Source organism: Esox lucius, chromosome 13 (assembly GCF_011004845.1).
Source record: "Esox lucius isolate fEsoLuc1 chromosome 13, fEsoLuc1.pri, whole genome shotgun sequence".
In the NCBI taxonomy this organism is placed as follows: Eukaryota; Metazoa; Chordata; class Actinopteri; order Esociformes; family Esocidae; genus Esox; species Esox lucius.
Window position 1 is genome coordinate 31661149 of NC_047581.1, and position 19152 is coordinate 31680300.

A 19152-nucleotide genomic window follows, 5' to 3' on the forward strand; every position below is an offset into this window, starting at 1 on the left:
CCACAGACATAGGGTGTGTATGTGTTTGTGTGTGTACGTGTGTGTGAGTACATATTTGTTTAAATACTTGCCCATATGGGGTTTGTTTATGTATCGAAGAATTCAGCCTTGTCCGAGCAAGGCGTAAATCACATAGTTTTTATAGGGTTACACACATAAAGAGTGCTTGAAATGTTGCTTTCCCCGTAAAAGTCCCCTGGACCTCGCAGGCCCACACTTAACAGTATTTCACAGCCTGCTGAAATGTTTGGAGACCTGCCTTAGAACGCTTGCGCAACCATGCCCTCCCACCCAACCATGGACTCCCACCCAAATGACAGATATCCTTCCCTTCCACATATCCTACCACCACATCCTTCCATTAACCTTAATTCATTTTTTCTATTGAAATCCGTATCTGCGATCTTGTCACACCGACTCATATGGCCTGTGGAGAGTCCAAGATGAGGATATGCATCATCCGACCGCAACCAAAGAAGATGTGCTGCTTTTAAACCCGATGCTTCCTGAATCAGAAAATCGGAAAGGTATACAGCTTCAAGATGCCACGAATAACCCACCGCGGGAGTCACTAGAGACTTCGGGACCACCCCAGACAGCCCTCCATTCGTAGGGAAATGGAGGGAGTCACTCAGCTTCACCTGATCGCTCCTGGCACTGAGCTCATCTAATGCTCCACCGTAAATCTAACTCTGGGTTTCACTGATGGAGCGTGTTCTCCGTGTGGGAACTGATACTAGATTATGTCACTGTGTTGGAGTGTTCAGCTGCATTCAGAACACTCAAGACTTCCAATCTAACTGTCCAAAAACAGCTGTTCTTTTAAAGGACGATGGACACCAGGACTTACTGTGCGTTTTGATGATGTTGATGTTTTAACGATGGCTGGACATTTGATTCAGACCATCTACGTTGGTTCAGAAAATGTATGCGACAACTTTCCGTCCTGTTTCGGGCCCAGCGGTGTTTGCTATCATTTTCCCTGACTGTCTGACTCATTCCCATTGACTTGTGTTGGGCTGGTTTTGAACTGTGGATTGGGATGGAGACAGCTGGTGCAGGTTTGGTCAGGTTTGGTCAGGTTTGGTTGAGGTATGGATTGGGGGAGAGTCATCGGTTCCTAGCTCTGTATCTAACGTGGAAACTTGACCTACCACCACGTTCTTCCAGAGAGATGGACGCTGAGGTGTCAGGGAGCTTCGTTTACTCCCAGAGACAATGGAGTGTCACCAGGCCGGATAGAAGAGGGGGTGTAGGAATGAAAAGACAGTGGTAGCCCTTTAATTTGAGTCCCCTGTAATGTAGGCCAGATGGAAGAATACTGTAGTTGCTTAAGACAGTTAGGGTGCCTACAGGCTAACAGTTGTCTTTTGCTATGCTCACTGAGGCCCGTTCTTGTGTACATTTGTTGCCTTTTTTTATACTGATCTTGATGACATCCCTGTGCACATAACTTGAATACCCAAAACATTTCTGAGTGCCTATGACTAAATTGGTTGGTATCATTACAGGAGACTGCCTCTTAATTTGAAGCTGAAATGATTTAACCTTCATTTATCTCGGCCATCCCATTGACAATTATTTAGGGAGCCGAACAAGCGTTTGCTTACTGGCCCAATAACCGATTTTAAACCAGCTACCTTTCTGTAAATGATACCTTTCTGTAACACTCCAACGAGCAGGCCCCAGAGGGAGAAAAGGCTAAATTAGTGGTTCAGAATGGGTCAGCCAAACCAACCTGAAAGGTTTTAGCATCTCTGAGGTGTTCTAGAATGTTTAGGGTGACTCAGAAGTGTTCTAGAATGTTTAGTCTAAGCAGAATCTAGATGGTGACATTAAGATGCCTGGCACTCAGCGAAGGTCAACTACATTCTCCTCAAGCATATCAAATTGATGGGGTTGTTTTTATAGAATTTTAACAGCTGGCATCTGATCTAGCCTGTATTCTTTCACTCTGTAAGTCAAGTTTTATAGACAGGGAAGACTTGTGGACACTGCCAAGTTCACTGAAATCAACCTCCTGACAACTGCCTCTTGCCTTCACTTCAAATATCAATTAAACGTGTTGTCCTCCAAAACCCCAAATGTATTTTAAAGATATTTTTGCATATCAGAATCCTTTTAGAAACAGCAAGTATTTTTCTAAACTGTGGATAGAATCTCATGCTTGCAGTGAGGGTGCCGACCCATTACGGACATTTTATGCACTGAAAACTGAATCTATTTTCATGGTCTGCATTTCCCTATCAGTAATGTAGCACCTACAGTACTGTGTCAGCCTGTAGCCAGGTCCTTGCTCTGCAAACGCCCAAGCTGTTCAGACTCAGATCCCAGGGAAGGTGTGATGTCATTGATGTACTGCAAATAAAACAAAAGTTTTGATGAGCGAAATTGACGTTCTCTGCACACCTTGTGTTCACAGAGCCTCCGCTGTCCCAAAACCTCCTGTGGCGCCAAAGGTACGTATGTCCTTCAGTGACCCTGTGGTCCTGTCCCACGTTGGCCTAGTCCGGCTAAAGACACTGGCGTGATCTCAATGTGTTACTGACCATTAGGAGGCTGTAGTAAAAAGTAGACATTTTATTTCATTGTTATCGTATGCCTTTGCATTGTTTGGACCCCTCTGAAATGATGTCTCGCGACATCTTAGTTGCATGCTGGGAACAGCGTCAAAATCACATGTTTTTTTCAATGGTCTCATATTAGTCACCATTTTAAAAATATTTAAGCTAAGAAGTGCTGTACATGTAAACTATTAAGACCGTGTTCAAGAGCATTAGGCCAGGAACCAAAAGGTAAAACAAAAATCTGTTTGGTGTGTCCTTGAGAAAAGCACCTACTGCAACCCTATTTGCTCTTGGTAAGTGTTGAATGCTAAATGACGTATGTACAAGGTGAATACCCTTGGTAAGTGCCTTTTGACGGTTTCTGAGACCATTGGAAACATCAGTGTTGCATCAGTGTGTGTTCAGTTCTGTTGATGTGTCGTGGTGTTGATGTGTTACAGTGTTGATGTGTTGTTGTGTTGATGCGTTGATGTGTTGACATGTTGTGTCCGCGTCCTGCATGGTTTTTCCTCCCACGTGTAGACCGAGCCGTCAGAGTTCATTGAGACCGTGCCTGTCATCAGCCAACGTCCTCGCCCCCTTCCATGTGAGCCCACTCGCCTCACCTCCAGCGCCCCACACAACAAAACCGCCCAGCCCTTTGGGGGCTGTGGGGGTGAGGACAGGGGCTACCCCACCGCACGCTACCCTCATTCTGCCTTTGCCCCTGCCAGCCCAGTTAGCCCCCCTTCTCTCCCTCAGCCCCCCTTATGTCCCTCCTCCTTACCCCCATCCCTACCTGCTGCACCACAGCCCTCCGTCTATAATATGCCCATCAACCTCTGCTCCAATGAGAATGCCTGCGAGGTGGCCACGGGCCAAAGGCGGGGCCTAATGGGGAGCCAGGAAGGAGATGTGCAGGTTAACGGGTGAGTGACACTAATCACTCTTCCACCTATAACTCCTCTCAACTTCCCTTCTCCCTCACCCAGGCCCAATAAAGAGGTATTGCCCAAAAAATTACTACATCCTGGTTGGACTGTGGTTGGACTGTGGTTGGACTGTGGTTGGACTGTGGTTGGACTGTGATTGGACTGTGGTTGGACAGTGGTTGGACAGTGGTTAGACAGCGGTTATTCCACAGTTGTGGATGTATTGTGATGAGAACGTAGTTAGGTTGTGGTTGAACACTGAACAATGATTATGGCGTGGTTAGATCATGATAAGGACATGGTGTGATTGTGGTTAGATCGTGGTTAGATTGTTGTCAGGCCGTGGTTACACCGTGGTTAGGCTGGTTAGGTTTGTTACTGTGAAAGACCTGCCTATTAACTTCTATAATCCCTGCCTGATGGGACGTGATAGCATTAAATCCCTATGTGGCCCTCTACCACAGAACTTACTCGGCAGTGTTTAGGCAGTTCAGGAGAAATGCTGTTTTGGTGATGAGGAACGTAATGTGAGAAGACGTTTTGTTTTGTTTTCTTCCCCAGTAGCGGTCATTACTGTATACTCACGATGAAACCCACAAGAAAAAGGCCCAGCATCCAGCTGTAGGTCTGTGGGTACGCCCCAGTGTCAATGGTAGTTTAATGACCTGCAGAACCCAGCTCTCCCGAGAAAATACAAGTCTGTAAAATGTGTCTGTGCGGGTATCAGAAGTTACTGGGCTACAGTACATCGAGTTTTTCTGGTCATGCCACACTCGCATGCCAGATAAAAATCGGAGAAGGTCTCTAAGGACAGTGAATGAGACGCCTTTACTAGAATGTCAACTATTACATTTCTGTGTCAGAGAGAGAGACGTGGACATCACCACTTGTGAAGGATGGCGTTGAGCACGTAGATTAAACGATATCTGTTGTGAGCTGACCAGGCAGTGTGTTGTGCAAACCAGGAATAACATGCATGAACTGGTTCTCAGATATTGTCACCCTTTCATTCTCTTCACATTCCTTTGATTCTCTGGTTTTGTGTCTCTCTCTTTTTCTTTCTCTTCCCCAGAGAGAGTGAGCTGTACTTCTGTGATGTTTTTTTTAAATGTTCCTCTTCTCTCCTGATTTGTCTGTTTATCTGTCCGTGACTTTCCGTCTTTCTCGAATCTCAGACAGGCCATGACACACGCAGCCCTGTTTCCCTCTGCGACCCCAGGCCAGAGGGAAGAGTACTTTGATGCCACTGTGTATTTTTAGCCTTTGGTAACCAAGTCTATTTACTGTGAGGGCCTCATCTGTGTAGTTCTATGCAGATGGGTGCTGTTGGCTTGGTTTTTGGCTGGGTGTTGGTTAGCTTGGAAACAACAACACACTGGTATCATGTGGTAATATATAGGGGGCCTCTGTAACCTTACTGTAGCCCTGGGGGTGGGTCTCTGTTACCTTACTCCAGCCTGGGAGGCGGGGGCTCTGTTACCTTACTCCAGCCTGGGAGGCGGGGGCTCTGTTACCTTACTCCAGCCTGGGAGGCGGGGGCTCTGTTACCTTACTCCAGCCTGGGAGGCGGGGGCTCTGTTACCTTACTCCAGCCTGGGAGGCGGGGGCTCTGTTACCTTACTCCAGCCTGGGAGGCGGGGGCTCTGTTACCTTACTCCAGCCTGGGAGGCGGGGGCTCTGTTACCTTACTCCAGCCTGGGAGGCGGGGGCTCTGTTACCTTACTCTAGCTCTTGGGGGGTTCTCTGTTACCTTACTCATCCCGAAACTCAGCACGTCCTGGAGATAACAGAACTTGACACCTCTGTTATACCCTTTCCTTCCCAATAGCCGTGATGGTTCTGTCCACATTCAGTACTCAACGCCTTGTTACAGAACACACCTGAGACGAACGACCTTGGTGATAACATGGTGTTGTGGAACTGGGTTCACTGGTCCATTATCACCAATTGGGTTGATTTGTGTCCGTAAACCTGTAAAGTCCAGACAGCTGTTCTGTTTCTGTGTCCATCCATTTATCTTGTATTTCTGTCTATCTCTGTCTGTCTCTATGTCTCTCTGTTCATTTGTTCTGTCTATCGCTCTGTAAATTTGTACTGTCTGTCTCTGTCTATCAGTTCATTTGTTCTGTCTCTTTCTATCGGTTTATTTGTTCTGTCTGTATCTCTGTCTATCAGTTCATTTGTTCTGTCTCTCTGTCCCTCTATTCATCCTTTTTCAGTCCGTCTTTCTGTCTGTTCATTTGTTCTGTCTGTCCATTAGGATGTGTTACTAGCCTGTGTTGTTGTGATGTAGGGTTTTGTTTCCCACGATTGGCAAATCTCCACAACATATTGTACATACGGAGAAATTAAATGGGAGCTCTCTGTGACCTGCTTGCAAGTGCAATTCACACAAAGCTTTTTCTCTGGGCCGAGGCCTTGTTTTAGATCTTGTAGTCGAGCCCTTTATGGTCCCCTGAAGAACCATCTTTGGTTCCAAGTAGAACCCTAGCAAGTTCCATGCAGAATCCTGTATGCAGAATGTCTATGTATGTGAACTAGAAAGGTTCAACAAATGATTCTCCTTTGAAGATGGAGAGCCTTTTAGGTTCTGGATAAAAACGTTATTTTCTAGAAGTTAAAGTTTGAGAGACATGTACTTGGGTTTCAGTGCTCCCTGACTATATGGATCTCTCCTGTGATGAAATCATACCTTGATTTCGGGTTGGTTTTGACTTTCCTCCATGAGGGACATGGGTTTGGGAGAGGATAAGCTGATCCTAGATCTGGGCCAAGGGCAAACCTCTCACATGCGAGTGGATCGGGTGAAATGCCTGCATGCGTGTTTGGTCATTGCATGTGATTGTTGACATGCCTTTGTGTGCCTTTCATTTCAGAGGGGTCGTTGTTGACTAGTCTGGGTTTGTCTCATCCACTGTGTTGTCTGGTCCGGGCTTTGTCTCATCCAGGGTGTTGACTAGTCCAGCTTTGTCTCATCCACTGTGCAGACCTGATATTTTCAGCTTTTCCACATGGTAATGTCAACAATTTGCTCTCTCTTCCTTTTACAGCCGGCCAATTCAGTGACAAAGTTAGTGTGAAAAGCATGCAACTTTCAGGTGTCTGTTTGTCTGTATGTGTGTGTATGTGTGTGTGTGTGTGTGTGTGTGTGTGTGTGTAATGAGGTCAGTTTGTCAAGTGCTATTTATAACGTATGATGATGCCATGCATGTATACCAATTCGCTAACCCGATCTGAGGCATAACTGTAGATAGTATCTGCTTACTGGGAGGCCATATTTCAACCGCCACGGGGAAGTCAACAAGACGGACATGTGCTTCCTGGTCCTGGTTACTTTAAGGAGCAGTACATGCCGGCTGTTTTGTGTTCCTCCACCGGAGTGAATCATGTCCTGGTCACTGGCTGACCCCCTTCACCATTGACAACACATCTAGGAGGGCTGCGTCGAGACACAATACACGCGCGTGCACGCAGATACTGTACTGTACATGCAAGGCTACACGCCTGTGAAGACACATTAACGCCGAACGCAGAATTGCAGTAGTGCCGCGTACAGTAGCACAGATGATATTATTAATATGCAATGAATATACTGAACATAATTGTACTATTAATGATGATGCCGGTAATAGTTCTAGAATGCTTTTCATGAACGCATTTTGTATCTCGAAGCGCTTCAAGTTCTTAAAACAGACGAGCCATACATTGCTTCAGGTAAGCCGTCTGAGGCCTGCATCTGATCGCTGCATCCTCAGAAGATGGAGAGAGGGGGTACCTATTCACTTTACATTGATATTAAGGTAAAAGGCAATGGTGAGGGAAGCTGTTTAAAATCTAGCTGAGGTTAGGTCTCGATCACCCTAGCCTCATAGCCGCTGAGCCTCTACCTGCCGTTTTGTGCGGTTCTCACTTGGGTGTTGCATCAGCAGCCCTGGTAGTCAGAATTTTCCGGAAACAAAGTTTGAAATTGTTGATAGACAGTTGTCCTGACAAACCCCTCTTCCTCAACCCCGTCCTATTCCTCTATCTCCTATTCCTCTAAGGCTTCAGGCAACTTCTTCAAATAATGTTCTCAAGATATCAGGAACTGGCAGCCAAGTGAAACAGGAACAGTGAGCCTATTGTGTCCAGATGCTTCTTTTTCAATCATTAGCCTGTTAGATATTTACTACAGCTATCCAAGCCACATGGTGTTAGGTAATGATAATGTGTGCAATAAAACAAACAGTTCATTCATTATTTACATGTTTTCAAGCACTTCAAAAAAATAAATAAAGCAATGTGTTACAATTTACGGGAGCTCAGGGACATGCTGTTAATAAGAGCCTTGGTGGCTGGAAAGGCAATGGCGCCACCTGGTGGTGGACACATTAATATTTTTTCAGTTCTGGTTGAGCCACACTTTTATTCTCACAAAACCTGTTTACTCTTGGAAGTCAGGCCACGTTTCCTTGTTGTTTGCGTATTTGTGAAACAATAATTAGCGTCTGGCCGTTTCGTAATGTACCAATAAAATACCACTTCCTTAGAGTTTGGCTTGACTCTCACTCAGTGTTCCTGTTTTCCTTAATATAATAATCTCATAATATAGTATTAATATAACAGATCATAATAATTATGATAATACATCAAGCTCTTTATTGTCTTGGCTTTCATCAACACTATGTTTACCTACGTTTTATTATTCAATTTCCTCCTGTTTTCATCCCACTAGTGGACCACACAGTATTCTGAAGTAAGTACTTCTTAACATACAATGTACTGTATATTCATTATCTGACACATTCCTTTACATGTTAAAACATTTTTATTTTATATATTCTCTTATCCTCAATTTCTTTCTGTCTCTCTCTCTCTAACTTGCTCTCTAAGAACATCAACTCCACCTAAAAGGTACAAGGAGTGTTTTCTGAACACAATTAGAGTAATTTTATTAACATTTTTCTACCTAGTCTCTTAAAAGTCTCATTTAAAAGTCTCATTCAAGTGTATTAGTACAATCCTCTAACAATAATTCTATCATGAGCATGTCTTCCAAATCGCACCCCAAGTGGATATTCTTTGGAAAAATGAACTAAAATCTAACCATTCTAAAAAATTAAATGCACTTCATTGCTTATTGTATTTTTTTACCATTTAGGAAACATTCTCAAAAAAGAACAACCAAATAGTGTGCCAATAAATAGTTTTAATATACATCTGAACAAGTATTATTATTTCATGCGCTATATATATATATATATATATATATATAGTTTATCGTGCTATATATATATATATATATTTAGTTAAAAGTAGTGCACATAATAACAGAATAGGGTGCCATTTGGAGTGCAGGCATAAACGTTGACAACTAATTCCAAAGATATCCATTTAAAGCCATGCTTTATTCCTCTAAGCCTGGTCCTCATCCCTCTGACATCATCCGTTCCCTGAAACGGGGGCCCCAGTCTACTCACTGGGACACCTGCTCTTCTTCTCACTAATAATACGCATGTCACAAATCATACTGTACCCCATTCCCTATGTAGCACACTACTTTCTTTGCAGAGCTTATAGGGAGGCAATGGTCATCTGGACAAAAGTAGTGCCTTACTAGAGTGTAGAGGAAATAGATTGTCATTTGGGAATTAGTCAATGTTGACATTGACAAAAGCAGTCAATGTATGTAGACAATATCTGCCTATGTATGTATAAAACAGCAGTCTATATACTATATGTAGACAACAGCATCCTAAGTATGTAGACAACAGCAGCCTAAGTATGTAGACAACAGCAGCCTAAGTATGTAGACAACAGCAGCCTAAGTATGTAGACAACAGCAGCCTAAGTATGTAGACAACAGCAGCCTATGTATGTAGACAACAGCAGCCTATGTATGTAGACAACAGCAGCCTATGTATGTAGACAACAGCAGCCTATGTATGTAGACAACAGTAGTATGTAGACAAAAGCAGCCTATGTATGTAGACAAAAGCAGCCTATGTATGTAGACAAAAGCAGCCTATGTATGTAGACAACAGCAGTCTATGTATGTAGACAACAGCAGTCTATGTATGTAGACAACAGCAGTCTATGTATGTAGACAACAGCAGTCTATGTATGTAGACAACAGCAGTCTATGTATGTAGACAACAGCAGTCTATGTACGTAGACAACAGCAGCCTATATACAGGTGCTGGTCATAATTTGAATATCATCAAAAAGTAGATTTAATTCAGTAAATCCTTTCAAAAAGTGCAACTTGTATAATGTATACATCCATTCCACACAGACTGATATATTTAAAGTGTTTATTTCTTTTCATTTTAATGATTATAACTGACAACTAATGAAAACCCCAAATTCAGTATCTCAGAAAATTTGAATATTGTGAAAAGGTTCAATATTGAAGACACCTAGTGCCACACTCTAATCAGCTAATTAATCCAAAACACCTGCAAAGGCCTTAAAATGGACTCTCAGTCTAGTTCTGTAGGAAACACAATTATGGGGAAGGCTGCTGACTTGATAGCTGTCCAAAAGACGACCATTGACACCTTGCACAAGGAGGGCAAGACACAAAAGTTCATAGCTAAAGAGGCTGGCTGTTCACAGAGCTCTGTGTCCAAGCACATTAATAGAGAGGCGAAGGGAAGGAAAAGATGTGGTAGAAAAAAGTGTACAAGCAATAGGGATAACCGCACCCTGGAGAGGATTGTGAAACAAAACCCATTCAAAAATGTGTGGGATATTCACAAAGAGTGGACTGCAGCTGGAGTCAGTGCTTCAAGAACCACCACGCACAGACATATGCAAGACATGGGTTTCAGCTGTCGTATTCCTTGTGTCAAACCACTCTTGAACAAGACACAGCGTCAGAATTGTCTCACCTGGGATAAAGACAAAAAGGACTGGACTGCTGCTGAGTTATGTTCTCTGATGAAAGTAAATTTTGCATTTCCTTTTGAAATCAAGGCTCCAGAGTCTGGAGGAAGAGAGGAGAGGAACAGAATCCACGTTGCTTGAAGTCCAGTATAAAGTTTCCACAGTCAGTGATGGTTTGGGGTGCCATGTCATCTGCTGGTGTTGGTCGACTGTGTTTTCTGAGGTCGAAGGTCAACTCAGCCGTCTACCAGGAAGTTTTAGAGCACTTCATGCTTCCTGCTGCTGACCAACTTTATGGAGATGCAGATTTCACTTGGGCACCTGCACACAGTGCCAAAGCTACCGGTACCTGGTTTAAGGACCGTGGTATCCCTGTTCTCAATTGGCCAGCAAACTCGCCTGACCTTAACCCTATAGAAAATCTATGGGTTGTGAAGAGGAAGATGCGATACGCCAGACCCAACAAGATTCAACTTTTTGATGATATTCTAATTTTATGACCAGCACCTGTATGTAGACAACAGCAGCTTATGTATGTAGACAACAGTAGTATGTAGACAAAAAGCAGCCCATTGTATGTAGACAAAAAGCAGCCCATTGTATGTAGACAAAAGCAGCCCATTGTATGTAGACAAAAGCAGCCCATTGTATGTAGACAAAAGCAGCCCATTGTATGTAGACAACAGCAGTCTTTCTATGTAGACAAAAGCAGCCCATTGTATGTAGACAACAGCAGTCTTTCTATGTAGACAAAATCAGTCTATGTATGTACATGGTTGTAATAACAAACATGATTAATCATGTACAGCAAAAAAAGGTATTATTTCTTAATTAACATTGCTTAGATATAAATTATCAAATGGCCAACTGAACACATTTGCTAAAAGTCAGTACTCAAAAGCAATTATTCAATTACTATCCAATGAAACTATTAGTTTCAATACAATTTTAGGAACCAATAAAACCTACAGAGCTGGTCTCTAAAGCTGGTCTAGAAATAAGATTTGAACAAGAACAAAGAGTATATCAGAGCATCTTTCTCTTTGACTTCCCTAATATGATATAAATGTTGTTGTTGCTTGTTTATCCAGAATGATCTAAACTTATTAGAACTGCTGTTGCTCCTAATGTGCACATGTCTAATGTTTAACAATATTCCATGTTGGATCAAACTGCTTCTTTATTGAACTGTACCAGTCTAATCTACCATTCTACCGTACCCCCTTGCACTCCACTGCTCCAAGCTACTGTACTCTACTGCTCTGATCTACTGTGCTCTACTGCTCTGATCTACTGTACTCTACTGCTCTGATCTACTGTACTCTACTGCTCTGATCTACTGTGCTCTACTGCTCTGATCTACTGTACTCTACTGCTCTAATCTACTGTTCTCTACCATACCGCTCTACTCTAGAACACTAAACTGTACAATATTTATACTATTTTACTTTCCTGCTCTACTCCACTGTGCTCTCCTCTAGTCTAGAATATATCTAGAGTAGGAGAACCGACGTCTGCTGATCTGCTGCGTTCTGTCCCATGCAGCGTTTCAAGGAAGCCCATTATAGACACAGACATTGAGTTCTATCACGTCCCTTCTCACGGAGACGCCAGCAAGAAGCGCCTGATGCAGGACACCGAGGACTGGCACCCCCGTAGTGGAACCACACAGTCCCGCTCCTTCCGAATCCTGGCGCAGATCACTGGGACAGAGCACCAGGAGTCCCCAGGTGACAACACCTTGTCAGGATTTACAAATGAAGTGTCGCTCTAGTCATGGAAAAATAGCGACAAGAGGGGAAATGTTTATTCAAATGTTCGCAATGGCAGTTTCTTGCTGAGCATAATTTGAGTAGTGTGCTGTACACCCTGCCCGACTTCCGGGTTTATAGGGTCACTTCCTGCTTCTCTTCCTGTTAACCTGTCCACCTATTGTAACATGGTCACGTTGAATAGTCATTGTCTTTATACGGTTTGATTCATGCCAATACATTCCACAAGCACTGATGACTGAACGGAAGCTTTCTATGTTCTTCTTTCCTACGCAGAGAAAGGAAAGGAGAGAGATCCCGGAAAGACAAAGTAAGTGCTTGGCTGTTGTTCTCACTTGGCTGTGCTGCTCTAAACTGGCCTGGATTGCTGCTTTTGTGACAGTTAACATCTTAATGAGGGGTACATCTGTGTGTGGAATCTGCTTCCCAATAGTCCCCTGCCACATTCTTTGTATGGACGTCTAACATCGTCCCAGATTTATCCCGTCACAACATCTCCTGAATCCTTTGTTAGAATCCTTAGAAGGCCGGGGTTTGACCTGAATAGACCAGGCCTAGCCAGCGTTAAACGCCTTCACCATGAAAACGTCGCTGAGCGTACCTGAATGGCCTGGCGGGAGGCGCTGATCCGCTACGGTCAGGCTGATCTTGGATCAGATTTGCAGCACTAATTGATGATCTCAGCGTAGGGGACTGCATGCTGACCCTAGATCTGTAGCTAAGGGGAAACTTCACCCTTTAGTGGATGTAGTTATAGACAAGGACCCTTGAAAGCATGTGTATGACGTATAATTAATACAGTATGGTCAACGTAATTACTGTGTGTGTGTGTGTGTGTGTGTGTGTGTGTTACTTTCTGCGCCCATGGGTGTCTTGTGAGCATGACCACGGTGCAGTCTGGTGTTTTGGAGTTTCTGTGGTGATGCTGTGGTCAGCCTGTGGTTTGGAGTCCTTTGTACAACCCTTGTGTGATGTCATCATTCACTCATCGGAATATTTGACCAGCAACTCATTCCATTTCCATACATTTATTTAACGTTCTGACCAGCAACTCATTTCATTTCCATACATTTATTTAACGTTCTGACCAGCAACTCATTTCATTTCCATACATTTATTTAACGTTCTGACCAGCAACTCATTCCATTTCCATACATTTATTTAACTTTCTGACCAGCAACTCATTCCATTTCCATACATTTATTTAATGTTCTGACCAGTAACTCATTCCATTTCCATACATTTATTTAACGTTCTGACCAGCAACTCATTCCATTTCCATACATTTATTTAATGTTTTGACCAGCAACTCATTCCATTTCCATACATTTATTTAATGTTTTGACCAGCAACTCATTCCATTTCCATACATTTATTTAACTTTCTGACCAGCAACTCATTCCATTTCCATACATTTATTCAAATCCATTTTCCTGTGGTTCATTACTGGCATCTCTGAGTTGGATTCAGCGTATAACTTTGTCTCTCCCTCTTTTTGTTTTCTCCTTTTCTTTTTCTTGACTGTCTTCGTCACCCCCTCTTCCCTCATCCTTTATCTTAATCCTCTTCACCTTCCATCCTCACCTTCTATCCTCTCCTTTTTTTCTCACTTTATCATCATGCTTCCACTCTCATCCCTCCTCTTTTCTCTCCTTCCCTCCTGTCTCCTTCCCTCCTGTCTCCTTCCCTCCTGTCTCCTTCCCTCCTGTCTCCTTCCCTCCTGTCTCCTACCCTCCTGTCTCCTTCCCTCCTGTCTCCTCTGCTGGACTGGTGGCAGAATGAAAAAGGTGAACACCAAGTTGATTGGACCTAAATACACCAAGCTGAGAGACTGGCATCACGGAGTGTCAGCCAGCACACTTAATGTCCTTAGCTTGCATTAGTGCTCTGTGTGCGTGTGTGAGTGTGAGTGTGTGTGTGTGTGTGTGTGTGTGTGAGCGTGTGTGTGTGGGTGTGTATTAGCCTAGAGCACAACAAGTACAACAGCCATCCCAGATGTCATCGACTGTCCTCTGACTATTTTTAGAACATAGTTCGGCTCACAATCTGTTACTGCAGAGTATCTTCCTCTTCAGAGTGTGCAGTTTTTTTGTGTCACAGTTGGATCATGATTTTAGCCTGATTCATACATGTTTCAACTATTGGTTGGTTGATGTATTACGTGATCATGTGTGTAGGTATTCAGACAACACGCGACCCTGTCAAATGACTCTTGACTGTAGTGTAGTGGTGACCAGAGTTAATTAAGGATCCAACCGGATAATCCGGAATAACAAGTTAACCACCTGTCATAAATATTCTTATTTATTCATTCATATATTTTGAAGTGGAAAGGAAGACTGTGTTTTATGTAATTTTGGCAACATAGAAAGTGAAGTGATTTTTGAGAGTTGAGGAACGATCTGTTTGATGGAACGTTTGGTTCTACAGGATGAACACAGAACCGGGTTATTTTGCACAGGGAAAATGTGACATTGCACACCGTATTTTGTAAATCTTGAGGGCGAAGGGGAAGTTTCTAGTTTTTAGTATAACGTGGTTAAAAACTGTACTTGTTCTGACTTCTAATTCTGCATTGATGTGTTAAATGCATTTTATTTGTTTATGGTAAAAAAAAAAAAATGTGTTTGGTTCGCACCTGATATTTTCTCATGAACAATCAGTATATGACACAGGAATAAAATAAATAAATCATCAAATCAATCAATCAGTATAAACAAAATGTTACTTAGTATGTTATGAACATGACATGAGCATTATAATTGACTGAAATCACATGTATTCAAGTTTAGCATCAACATGAACTAGAAGATTTAGAGATACTGATAGATATAGAGGTGTATTTGTTTGTGTGTTTCTGTTTGTGTGTAGTTAAACAGGTGAAAGCTGTGAGGTAGTTGCATGTTTGTAACAGAGACAAATATTGGAAGAAGGAAACCAATTGGAGAGTGTTACCAGGCAGAGTTAAGCCAGCCAGAGACCTTGTTTGGTTGGTCATTGAGGACACAACACCGGGGTTGTTCCCATGGCGATGAGTGAAGGGTGAAGGCTTCTGGGATCTAGGATCAGTTAAGCTCTTTAGATCCCAATGAAAGTGACAGTGAGGATCTGATCCTGGAGCAGCACTCTTACTCCGGCGTGCCTCTGGCAGTTTTTGTTTATTGTAAATATGTCAGGTTTGTGTTGTATTGTATTATGAAACATTTTCTCTTACGACTTACGGCTGCCTGTTCTTGGCCAAGACAGCTCTTGAAAAATAGATTTTTAATCTCAATTAGCCTATCCTGGTTAAATATAGGTGTAATAAAAATATATATATATATAATAAAAAGGTTTTAGGGGGTTTTAGACTGGAAATACATATGGATGTTTTTTTTCCAAACTGACATGTTTCTGCCTCAGTGTCTTCATGAGAGGTTGTGTGATTTGGGATTCATGCTCAATAAATCATACCTTTGGGTGGTGTCATTTCAACCCAGGGATTGAGTTTTTGACTCAATGAAAACAAAAAGAATGCCTGACAGTTCCTTTTTTGTGTGCATGGACAGGTTATTTTAGACTCAACAGCTGTTATGTGCTTGAAATGGTACGTTTTTAGGAAGGGCCACAATGTTTTAATAAAGTTATAAAGCCTTTATTACTCAGTTTCCCCTTTTCCTTTGTCTCTGTTTACTTCTCTCACTTTTTTCTCTGTTTACCTTTGAACTTCCAACTTTTTTTCACATTTCTTTACACTTTGTAGGTATCTCTTTAAGGACCAATGAGAACTCCCACCTCTCAATGCTTGTGTGTCCTGATTGGAGTCCCTGTCACGGGTCATTGCCTGTCCGTGACAATGTTCTGTATGTGATCAACTAATATATGCACAGTAATATTAATCCCACAAAGAGAACTAATGACCTCATCTCATCTGTGTGGGCCTTTATAGTCTTATCAAATCTGTGATAAGCACCCTGCCCACTGGTCAGCACCCCAATCGCCTGATATAGCAATCCCCCTGACACCCCAATCCCCTGACACCCCAATCCCCTGACACCCCAATGCCCTGGCACCCCAATGCCCTGGCACCCCAATGCCCTGACACCCCAATGCCCTGACACCCCAATGCCCTGGCACCCCAATGCCCTGACACCCCAATGCCCTGGCACCCCAAATGGCACTCTAATCCCTATCTGGCCTTTACTTCTGACCAGGGTGGTTGTGTTCTACACAGTGAATAAGGTTTGATTTGCGACCCAGAAAACGTTGTCGGTTTGGAGGAAAGAAACTAGGATATCTTCCTCGTGTTCCATCTTCTTCCCTTCCTTGACCAAATATTGCTTCTTCTCTTCCTCTACTGCTCAGAGGATAAATGACAGTACATAAAATAATCCCTCCATTTTAGGCTGACAAAAGTGTTTGGACAGTTATCTTCACAGCTGGTTTTTATTAGCCGGGCGTGTTGGTAATTTTAGTGCACACAACAGCTGTCAGTGTTTACTCTTGATTCTAGGCTTTGCATTTGCTGTTTGTTGCCGGTGTCTAACAGCGTAAGGGCCAAATAAGTGTCAGCGCAAGTCAAGCTGGCCATGTGAAGCTGATTTATATGAATACATCAATCAGAGAGAGTAGCAATAATATTTGGTATATTAAGGAGAAACAAAGAAATGGCAAATTGCCTAGTGGATGACTGAAGAATGCTTAGCATAATGGCGAAAAGAAACAGATCAGGAACACTTTCCGTGAGGATTGGACATGTAAGCCATTTCCATCAGCAGGAGACTTAACCAGTTGAAATTTATAAGCTGGAGTGCAAGGTGGAAACACTTTTTTATAGTCCATAGCTCATGACATTTTAAAATAGTCATCGTTAATCTTCATTAGGGAGAGAGAGAGAGCAACTGAGACAGATGAACAAATTCAAGTAAAAAATAGACCACGTTAATCGCACTGTCATTGATAACATCTCTCTGTTACTGATGTAATGGTATATTTAAGCATGGCTGATGCAGAACAGCTAAGAGCTGCTCCCAGGTATTCACTAAATCCTGGTGTATCAGCATATAACACAGACCCCCTAGATTCCTTACCGATATTATAAACTGGTTACCAAACGCAAATGAAAGTTAATGTCATACCTCTGGTAGACAGTCTCACCTCACACAGTTATCAGCCAATCAGCATTAAGGGTCTGAGCCACACAGCACATATATTATAAGTGGATTATGCGGCATAGCACGTTCCGTTATGTTCCGCAACGCGTTTTCTGCGCCCCTGTAGTTCCCATATGACACCACCAGATGGCGATGGCGGCACAGGGATGGTTCGGGACACCAAGTCCAACTGATCTCCCCCAAGCCACAACAAATATCAGGTCGTGGCCTGTAAACTCACTCGTCTTTGTCTTGTGCCAGCACAGCTCTCCCCAATGCCCAGTGAGGCACAGGAACCTCACCCGGTTTCTGTCTCTTAGTGTCCTTACCAGTGTAACCTCAACTGCACCCCTTGTCTTTGGTGGCAGAAAGGAGCTCCTGTTAAACTGTCTGAAAGCTCCTCCCTTTGGGTGTCCACCTGACCCTGTCCAAACACAGCCACTTGCGTAAAGGTCAGGTAAAGCTCTAAGCAGAAATTAAGTATTTATTCCTGATTTATTTCCGTAGTTTTTCTGTAAATGCCTGAGTGGCCCCCTTTGCTGTTTCTGCTCTTCTTTTCCTATATCCAGTCCTCTAGTTCCCTGTATCCTGTCCTCTAGTGCAAGACGTTATAGTGTGGATCATTGACGAATACCCAGTCTGACACTTTAGGTGAGGTAAGGATCCTGACTGACGCGACCCACGTGACCCACAGCGCTGGAAGAGCCTGATTCACTGGCCTGGAATAGACTGGTCTTCCATAACTGCCATGTGTACTCAGAAAATGACAACAACTACATCATTGTAAACAGTCCTGTGAAGTTGGCATGTGTATTTATTTACACTCATTGGTCGTTACTTTAAGGTGCTCCAAAGCGAGGCCTGCTTTTTGGGGGCCCTAAGCAGAATTTGATTTGACCGCTTATGTTGCTTATGCCTGGAACTGGACCTGCTCCAAAGACGCTCAGATATTTGCTTAGACAATATATCTCAAGTAACAAAACTTGACACAAGCATAGCGGCCGACGAGACAGCGGTACTCCGTTTGTCAGTCAGCGAGAAGTGCGTCATTTTGGCCAACCGGCGTGCGTGGTCCGCCCAAGCTCAAGGTGTCTACCAGTGCATTTGTTAACACTCCAATTCCACCACGAGGACAACCACTGTCAGCACAGCCAGCTCAAAACATCATCCCTGGGCCATGGTTGCTGTGAAGCTTCCCTGATGTTACAAGCATCACACTCAACCAGCTGAGCCACAAAGTATCTTATTCAGCGGTTACGATGTGGTGAAGAGGGATTTCCCACCCGGCGGCTCACCGCCCCACCCGTCTGTGGCAGAGGGATCACTTCCTGGTAATAAAGCTTTATATATGGTAACGTGTGTAATAAAGCTTTATATATGGTTACACACGTGTTATAAAGCTTTATATATGGTTACACATGTGTTATAAAGCTTTATATGGTTACACACGTTATAAAGCTTTATATATGGTTACACACGTGTTATAAAGATGAATATATATATATCCTTGTTGGGGTCTCTGCTTCCCCTCTCCACAGTATGTCATCAAGAGCTGTGTCGGCCATTGGAGGTTGGTCTTCCGGGCGTGGCATGCAGTGCTCGTTAAATCTTAAATGGAAGAAAAAAACTTTGAGGGAATACCTGGACTTGTCCAAGGAGTGCTTGCCCATTAAGACATTTTTGCTTTGTCGTTGCAAAATGTTTGCTAATGAGGACTCCATTTAGCCTCCTGTGTAGGGTTGAAAGGTTAACAGAGAATACAATATAATGGTGAAGGCAACAGATAAAGGTGACGACCAGAGAGGTCTGATAGAGAGAAAGACATAATATAGAAAGAGTAGTGGGAACAGACCGGCCTTCTCTCTTTCTCTCTGTGTACACAACATTATAGTATTAACAAGGA

General features: G+C 43.1%; 1 protein-coding gene across 4 annotated transcripts in view; it reads left to right on the top strand.

Moving 5' to 3' along the window:
- pdlim5a (PDZ and LIM domain 5a) overlaps positions 1–19152 on the top strand; it is a 54865-nt gene that overhangs the window by 27094 nt on the left and 8619 nt on the right. The window contains exons 4-9 of one of the 4 annotated variants that reach the window (XM_034296528.1): positions 2423–2459; positions 3090–3475; positions 8193–8213; positions 8351–8371; positions 11891–12075; positions 12394–12427. In XM_034296528.1, the coding sequence (XP_034152419.1) occupies positions 2423–2459; positions 3090–3475; positions 8193–8213; positions 8351–8371; positions 11891–12075; positions 12394–12427 (684 nt within the window). Of the gene's footprint in view, positions 1–2422; positions 2460–3089; positions 3476–6528; positions 6549–8192; positions 8214–8350; positions 8372–11890; positions 12076–12393; positions 12428–19152 lie in introns of all 4 variants that reach the window. The other 3 variants (XM_010877014.3, XM_010877013.3, XM_010877015.4) reach the window with 3 other exon arrangements.